Here is a 9292-nt window from a genome sequence, read left to right as displayed (position 1 = left end):
TTATGGACAATGAAAATTGGTTAGCTTGCTTTTTGGATAAACAAAACAAATGAACAATATTAAAATGATACATAAGATAAAACATATCAAAAACCCTTTATACATCAAAATATACTATTTACTAAAAAGAGCAATATAATATATATATATTAATTCATCCTTTTTAGTCCCAAACCCTAAAAACCGGATATAATTTTTTGAATTTTTGGACAGATGGCGCATGCAATTTTGCAATGCGTGCTATGCAATTTTGAAATTGAAAAATAACAAGCATTTCCTATCTATAACCTCACTTTTATTTCCTCATAAATTTTATTTTTTCTAGTTACCATAGGACCTAAATACTTTAACCTATCTACCTCTTCCAATGTATTTCCTGCTATATCTATATAAATGAAATTGCTTCTGTTTCTAGTGCTAACCATATATTTTATTTTATTTTTATTCATATCAAGACCTAGCTCCTTTCTAGAGCTTATTAATGTAGTTGTTTAGTTCTATATTTTCCTTGTCCTGATTCAATAATACCAAATCATCAGTATAACCTAAGAGCCAATATTTTACCTCCCAAAGTTAAATCCTTGTCACTATTCATCACATTTTTTATAAAGTATTTAAGTGCTAGATTAATTAAGATAGGTGATAAAGAATCGCCATCTTTGAAACCCAACCGTATATCAATTTTCTTAGAATAATAATTACCGATTCATACTTTATTAAGAGTTTTGATATATATATTTTTTAAATTTAAATTTAGAATTTTTTTTTTGCTTTTTTAGAATCTGATAAATTGGAAGAATCTGTCGTTACAGAAGAAATTGATGGTGAAAACAGTGAAGAAAAAATTTCTGAAGGTTTGAGAGATCAACCACTAAGTAAACAAGCTGCTGAAAAAGTAGTTAATGAACTAGCTGGAGCTATTTTGCCAAACCTCCAATCACTAATGGCTCATAAAAACGTTGCAGATTCCTATCATAAGGTTTGTTTGTTTTTATATTGTTCTTTTTGATTTATATTTAGTCTAAAGCTATTGTTTACAACTCCTCTGTTCTGAGCTTTTATGTGAATTGTAACACTTTCATAGGAATTAAATTACCCAATATTGTAACTATGTAAAATTTCAACTTTCGATTTTCACCATGATTGCAATAACTTGCCTATAGATGGGGTTGTTAAAAATATCCTTTTGAAAACAAAAAATGTTATTGCCTGCTGAGTTTTTTAAAAAAAAGGAACTTTTTTTTACCTGAGTTCAGATTACTGGAACTTTCGGTGTATCGAAGTTCGAATTACTGAGATTGCATTGTATATTAATTAAAAATTAATTCCACTAAAAAACATTCAACCAAAATAATGTTTACAATAAGCTTTTCAATTTATTTATTAATTTTTTAAAAAAAATTATTATAGGTAAATAAGAAAACTATTAATTTTGAAAAAGATGAAGAAGACATTCTTAGAGCACCATTGGCAATAGCCATTGTCAAGTTGCTCCAAAAACTACCTTCACCGACACTTCTTAAGAGGAATCTACCAGGGTATGTTCTAATAATAATTTTGTAAGAATATTACACAATCAAATCAATTATAATATTTATTATAGCTTTTGTTTTAATGGTTATATAGAGCTTGTTATTGATTTCACTATTTTTTTTTTTTTTTTTTTTTTTAGAGTATTGCTCAAACTGTGTAACCTATTGAAATCTCATGGAGAGGCAGTGCGTAGGACTGCTCGCACCACCTTACAGACTGTTATGGTGTCACTTGGGCCTAAGTACCTTCACATGCTCCTCTCTGAGCTCGCATCTCTTTTGACGAGAGGTTTTCAGGTACACGTGTTAGCCTACACTGTCCACAGTGTCCTCCAAGCTCTCAGACCCATGTACACTAAAGGGGACCTGGATAGTTGCATACACAAGGCATTGCAGGTTAGTATTTGCTATGGTATTTTTTGCTTTTGTTTAGTTTCTCTGTTGGAAGCAACAACGAATCCACTGGAGCTTCACTTCTAAATATGACACTGTGTTCTTGTTCTTAGAATATACTAAAATACGTATTTATTCTATTATCTGATTCATTTATTAGATCTTTTAATCAAAGATGGTCTGGATGCAGTCAAAAAGGATCTCAAATAGTACAACAATGTTTATTAAGAATCAACGTTTCATTCCACTTTGCAATGCTTCATCAGGGCTAAAAACAAGTTACAAAAAACTAAAAATATTGTAAACTGTGTTTATTTATATTTATTATAAAGACTGTTTACAATATAATCCATCTTCCTTGATTAATTGCATATGGTCATTCAACAAAGTTCCAATGTTAAATCTTTTTTTGTTAGTTTAGTATAAAAAAAAATCCCTATTATTTGGACCTACTCAGTTGTAAATAAGTTCCTCACTGTATTAAGCATTAATCCGTTTTCATCTTATTTTTATTGAACTTAATTTAATTTATTTTACAATTTAGGGAAAATTTACTTCAATTTTTTTTTATTTGTAGTATTCACTTTTTTTTTTTTTTTTCAGGTTTGTACTACAGACCTTTTTGGAAACGCAGCTGAAGAAAAAGAAGTCAACCAGATCACTGCTAAGACAGTGGAAGCTCGAGTTAATAGGAGCTTTGATATTTTTCACATTTTGGCAACGTACACATCAGAGAAATATTTGCTTGATATACTGTTACCATTAAAGCAGGTGAGTAAATTTTCACATTATAGTTATGTATCTCTTAATCGAACAACTGTTTTTATTCTATAATATTATATTGATTATATGCTACCAAGATCATACTCCTTAATTGTATATTCAGAACTCAAAATATTTTAAACAAATTTTATTATATTTTAAATATCTTGACTTTTGTTAGTTTCATATCACATATCACATGTGTAAGTTCATGATTATACCTAATAAAATATAGTGGAAGGTCGTTGAATGATGTGTAGATATATATATATACATATATACGAGGGCTGTCCAGAAAGTAACAGACATTTTGGCCTATTGTGGCAATGGGTGGAGGTAAAGCCGCCATCTTGGTGTCCGAACATTCCTACATTCATATATAAGAAGATGGTCAGGGTTGCGGTAAAAAGAGAAACAAAAATAGTTTACAACTTTTTATTTTCCGACGTTTCGCCCCACTTTGCAGGGCTTCATCAGTGCTGTTCAAAGGTAAAGGTTGAACAGCTAATATACATATATATTCCTACATTCAGTATGCATCCAGCCTTTGTAGCGTGAGGACTGTGCATTCCTCACTTTGCTCTCTGTGAGTTGTCAAAATGTGCCCTGCAATAGAAAATTCTGCGACTTGTGAAGTGCGGTCAGTGATTCGGTTTTTTTTGGCTCGAAACAACAGGCTAATTGAAATTTATCGTCAGCTTTGTGATGTTTACGGGCCGAGAATAATGAGTGTAAGCCATATATCGTAACTGGGGACGAGATTTGGGTGAAGCATGTCAACTATGAAACAAAACAGTAGTCGGTGGAATGTTCTCATGGAGAATATATACATTCTCCCAAGAAACAACAAATGCTGTCTGCAAGAAAGTCGAGGCTACTGTGTTTTGGGACTCCAAGGGAGTGCTTCTCGTTGATTTTCTGGAACATGGAGCAACAATCAGCTCAGAAAGGTTTTTGTGTAACACTAGGAAAGTTACGGCTCGCCATACAAAAATAAGCGTCCGTGAAAACCAAGGGGCACCAAGGTGTTGTTTTTTCACGACAACACATGGCCAATCGTACCCGGGCACCTTGGATGATTTTGGATGGAAGGTGTTTGACCATCCACTATACAGCCCGGATTTGGTGCCGAGCAATTACCACCTCTTTCCTGTGATGAAAAAATGGCTCGGTATACAACACTTTAATACTGATGCTGAACTGCATGCTAGTGTAAACCAGTGGTAGAAATTGCAGGGGGTAGATTTCTATAGAGAGGGTATTGAAAGACTTATGCCATGGTATGATAAATATCTCAATTTGAATGGTGATTATATAGAAAAATAGCTTAAGAGTGTACCTTTCAAATTTATGTAATAAATTTTGAGTTTTTCAATTTGTGAATTGTTTATTTGAAAACGTCTGTTACTTTCTGGACAGTACAATACATATATTTACATGATATAACGAGAACCATTTTTTTTTTCTGTTTAACAATTTCATTTAATTGACAAATTTATTCTCCCTAATTCACTTCCACAGACCCTCTACAATGATCCGCTACCTACGTTCGATCAAAATTTATTATTAGATAGCAATGTAAAATCAAACCAAAGACATAATAGTCACAGCAGTAGATCAGTTTACAGAAAAACAATCAAATATAACTGGAAGATGGTACAGGTGTAGTCAAAGAAAAAATTCCAATAGTAATTAAACTATTTAATGTGTAATGTGTTGCCCCACCTTGCAGGGCTTCATCAAGGCTAAAAAAAGATATAAACAAAACTAAAAGTAATGTAACGATTAGTTGTTGTTGTTAATTGTTTTAAAAAGCCATAAAAAATAAATAAATAAAAAAAAGGAACCAAGTAAGAAAATAGATAACATTAAGTAAAAGTAAACTAAGGTGTTGCTAATTATGATTATAATATATGAACATTTATATAAAAAAGAACAAAGTAAATTATAGAAAGTAAAAATAAGATGTACAGTGAAAAATATAAATAAATCATAATGACAAAACGGTTTTAGACAATTAATGAAAATGTAAGTAGTAGATAATAAAGAATTATTAAAATACAGTACATACTAAAAGTAAATAAATAATGTAAAAACTAAGACACTACTTGCTTTTTTATGGGCTTTCCTTTTTAAAACAATTAGCAACAACTAATTGTTATATTATTTTAGTTTTATTTGTATCATTTTTTAGCCTCGATGAAGCCCTGCAAAGTGGGGTGAAAAGTTGGATTAAATTAATATTTGAGTTTTTTTTTTTTTTTAATCATACCTGGACCATCTTCCTTTTATGTTAATCTTTCTGTTTATAATAATTATTTTTAATTAACTTCAGAAATAACATTATCTGTTCTACAGTGTAGTTAAAGTTATTTTAAATCGACTAAAACATATTAATTTGTTATTAGTGAAGTTGTCTATAAATAATGAAACTAGGGAGTACATTCCCTTCCAAGCATCTGTGTCTGTTAAATTCCAGAAAGTATATTAATATATTGTGAGAAGAGTCTTGAGTTTTATTTAAGTGTAGAATACTCCCAACTAATACACCAACTTTTATCTATTTATTACATATGAGCTGTTGTTTTTAAAATATAACTTTATATTTCTTGAGCTTGTTAATAATGGACTCAATTGCCCATTGTAGGAGCTATCGCGTACAGTTTCTTCGCAGACTATCACCAAAGTGACTAACTGTCTTCAGCAAGTGGCCTTAGGACTAACTGAGAATAGGTTCTTGGAACCCGAGGAACTGCTGGAGTTTGCACATGGCGTTTCAACCGAGAGTATCCCTGCACTCATCTCAAAGCAAAAGGTCAAAGTCGATCCCAAGCAGTTGGAATATGAGTCTCGGAGGGGCCCTGATATTTTTCTCATTCCTGAAGGTTTGAATTTTATTTATTATATTATTAAATAATATAAATTTCCAAACATGTTATTCAGGTTCAGAGGCCTAAAAACATTTTTCAAATAAAAAAATAATTTCTTTTGTTTCTATTTCACAGAAATGAATTCTTTTAACTAACACTAATTGAAACGATAAATTAAAAAGTAAGTTTTACTTAATTTTTTAATTTATTTTTCAGAACCGAAACGGAAAAAGGCTCTGATGAGCTCAGAATGTTCCAAGACCAATGACCACCTTCTAGTCGAGTTCGGGCTCAAGCTTCTCTACTTCCTGCTCAAGAGAGAGAAACTAAAGAAGGAAAAGAGTAAAAGTATGCTTGATCCGTTGGTCAAACACCTTCTTGACTGTATCGAATCGCATCATGTCAAGGTTATTATTATGTATTGCTATGTTATTTTAATATAGTAACTAATTTAAGCATGTTTGTTTATTTTTTAAGTATTTATATTAAATTTGAAAACTTATTCTAATTCTTATTCATTTTACTTCCCCATATTTTTTTCCAAAAAATTACTTTTAAAATATGGGGTTAATTTATGATTGGGGTCAATACAGGGTTGATTTAGGATTGGGATCAATATGGGGTTGATTTATGATTGGGGTCAACCTTTATTCGAGCACATATTGCAATCTTATTGTAAGACATTGTTTTTCTACTCCCCTTCTCATTTTATTCTCCTGTTCTATTAAATTTTATTTCAATAGAAGGAAGATGTTCCGGGTACTGTCAAAAGAACTCAAGTAGTAATAAAACGATTTATTGTGAGCCAACGTTTCGCCTCATTAATTTCACTTCCAAAATCTCAAATGAAAATAAAAGGTGCAATATGTAAGCCTAGTCACTAAAATTATGAACATATTTACATACTGTACATATAAAACTCATCGAATAAGAACATTGCTAAGGTCTGAAGATGTACTTATATATATATATATATGGACTAATTTTCTTTCTAGATTTGCACACTTGCCATTCAGTGCATTCCATGGTTGTCTCGAATGCAGCTCCCTTCAATCAATCTTCACCTGAATGCGATCTGTGCGGCGTTGTTCCAGATCCTCCATCGCTTTGCATCTGCTGGTCTCAGCAAAGGGGATAACTTCCACTTAGTTATGGCTGCCTTCAAGGTAATTTTTCGAACATTATTGAATTTTTCAATTAACAGTTGAAACTGTTTTCACATATGTGTCATTAATATATAAAATATTGAAAACTTGCTTAAAAGAAGTTTCTCTTGAGTAATGAATAAAAGGTAGGTATTCACATGAAATGTGAATATACAAGAGTGGATAAATTCAAGTTTTCTCAAGAAACACAAAAATATGCATTACTCGGGTAATAGTCTTTTTGAAACAATTGTTTTTGGATTGTGGTGACAAGATTATTAATGTCTTCAGCGGCAATTGTCAACGTTAGTAAAGTGACTGTTTGAAATGGGTTTGCCACTGTCAACATTATTATCAACATTTTTATTTCTCTAGTATATTTCTTTTAAATCTATTTTTATTTATAATTCATTTAATGTTTCATTATTTTACATTTGTTTTAGTGGCAAACCCATTTGAAACTTCTCTCCATATGATTAATTGGTAACAATTAATAATGATGAACTAAGTGTTTTTTTTTTTTGTTGTCTAAAAAAAAACTTAATATTTTGGTTGATAATAATGGTGAGTGTATTGTTTTATATTCGAGTGTAGACATTGTTTTGACTAATAAAGAGCGTATCTAAAGATTCATCTTTATCGTTACAGCAGGAACACACACAGTAAAGGATCAATAGCTTTTATTAGTTTCAATATTCCAATAAAAAAAATAATTTGAGTTTTATGGGTGTTTAATTTTCTCATAAGTTGTCATGTAGAAGAATTCTATTATTTTAATCATTAAACATTTATATCAAACAATAATATGAACAAAATAATAAAAAAGATTCGAAATAATTTTATTTTATTACTATCAATGTAAAGGATTTTAATCTTTATATTTCTGAAAATCGAAGACGCCAAATTGTTATTTGGTGCTACAAATGGCTGTTTTGAGAAATAGGAATTTATCTCTATTTTTATAGATTTTTAAGGTGAATATAGCGTACAATATTACTTTAATATAGCATAATATTAATATTTATGTAATGCAATTCATACCTTTACAAAATTATTTGTTCTCATTATCCAAGTGTTAGTAGCTTCTATTTTTTATTTATTGTTTTTTCTTTTACTTCCTGGTATTTTCTTTATTAACCTTATCTAACTTTGAAAACTGCCTACTTCTTCTTTTCCTAGAAATGCTTCTATCCACTGCCATCTATTCATTCTTCCACTAACTATTTGTTCTTTCAGACTGTTGGTGCTTTAGTGAGAGAAGAAAAAGGCTGGAAAATTAGCAGTAAAGATACGAGAGTACTGCTTCTTTACTGTGAGCAGGATATCGAGGACAGAGAACGACAAGCGACAGCATTCACCCTTCTCAAAGCGTTGATAGCTCGTCATATCAAAGCTGATGAAATGAGTAGCATCATGGATAAGGTTGCTAAGATCAGCATCATATCCCAAATGGATAGTGTCAGGCTTCAAGCACGGCAGGTTAGTATTAGTATTACCTTATAAAAATCTATCACCAGGAACAAAGTTTACCTTGGAATTTAAAAGTGATTTATTGATATTTAACAGCTATATATTGAGCTATTATATAAGTTTTTTTTTTTCCTATTTTGACTTTAACATCATATCCTCTATCTAAAAATCTATTCAAAAACTACTGTTACTCATTTTTTATTTTTAAAAAAATCAGTATATCTCATTTTACTCCTTTAATCTTCAAATATATATAAGTTCTAACTTCAAATCCAAATAAGTAGTTGTAATCCTACAAATAAAGTTCCAAAGAGTTTTATTTGTTTAAATTTTATTATATTTCTTTTCAGGAATTTAATTACATACAACGTTTATCCACTTTATTCTTTGTAATATTTGAACAACGTTTCGGGCTCCTCTGTACATTATCAAGTTTCTACAAATAAGAATATTTACAATCTATAGTTATTTAATTATCTTTAGTTATTTATAATAACAATTAACATACAGTTACGATCAACCAAGTTTATATTGCTCCTTAATAAAAAATATTTTACACAATTACATACAAATTATTAAATATTTAAATGTGTATATGTATATATATCACATTCACTTCACTAATTTATAGCCATTTACACATTTTTTTTTTTTTTTTTTAGATTAAGCCAAAATTTCTTGGTTATTGTTCTTATTTTTTCCCCTTATATTATTATTAATTTGTGGACATATGTCATTTTAAGTTGAAAATCATTTTTATATATTCTATTGTTTTCTTACAATGTTTTGCCTCAAACAGTTTTTACAATTGAAAATAATAGTTATTTCAAGAGATAATTGACATTTAAATGTTATTTATTATTTATGAAATAAATCAAAACTTGTATCCTTTTTTGTCTCAACACTTTTTATTTTTCACCAGTCCAACGTTTCAAGGAAATTTTCAATTATAATTTCTTCCTCCCATTAAATTTAGAGTTACTTTTGCAGGCTATTCTGCCCAGGTCATTCATTAATTATAAGTTAAAAGCCTTTTTTTTTTTTTAATTTAAAATCATAAATATTTAATTCTTCTTATATAAGATTATCCACACAAATTCACTACCATATACACAAACCA

General features: G+C 29.8%; 1 protein-coding gene across 1 annotated transcript in view; it reads left to right on the top strand.

Annotated features, from left to right (window-relative positions):
* LOC106682497 (small subunit processome component 20 homolog) overlaps positions 1-9292 on the top strand; it is a gene marked incomplete in the record, with an annotated part of 46758 nt that overhangs the window by 27579 nt on the left and 9887 nt on the right. The window contains 8 exon segments of the mRNA XM_067046031.1: positions 780-979; positions 1411-1538; positions 1673-1928; positions 2529-2696; positions 5335-5572; positions 5774-5964; positions 6553-6723; positions 7939-8181. Of these exon segments, the coding sequence (XP_066902132.1) occupies positions 780-979; positions 1411-1538; positions 1673-1928; positions 2529-2696; positions 5335-5572; positions 5774-5964; positions 6553-6723; positions 7939-8181 (1595 nt within the window).

The sequence above is a fragment of the Halyomorpha halys genome, unplaced genomic scaffold (assembly GCF_000696795.3).
Source record: "Halyomorpha halys isolate HHAL.00 unplaced genomic scaffold, Hhal_1.1 Scaffold24.1, whole genome shotgun sequence".
NCBI lineage: Eukaryota > Metazoa > Arthropoda > Insecta > Hemiptera > Pentatomidae > Halyomorpha > Halyomorpha halys.
Note: the sequence above shows the minus strand (reverse complement) of the source record. Positions and strands in the feature narration are given on the sequence as shown.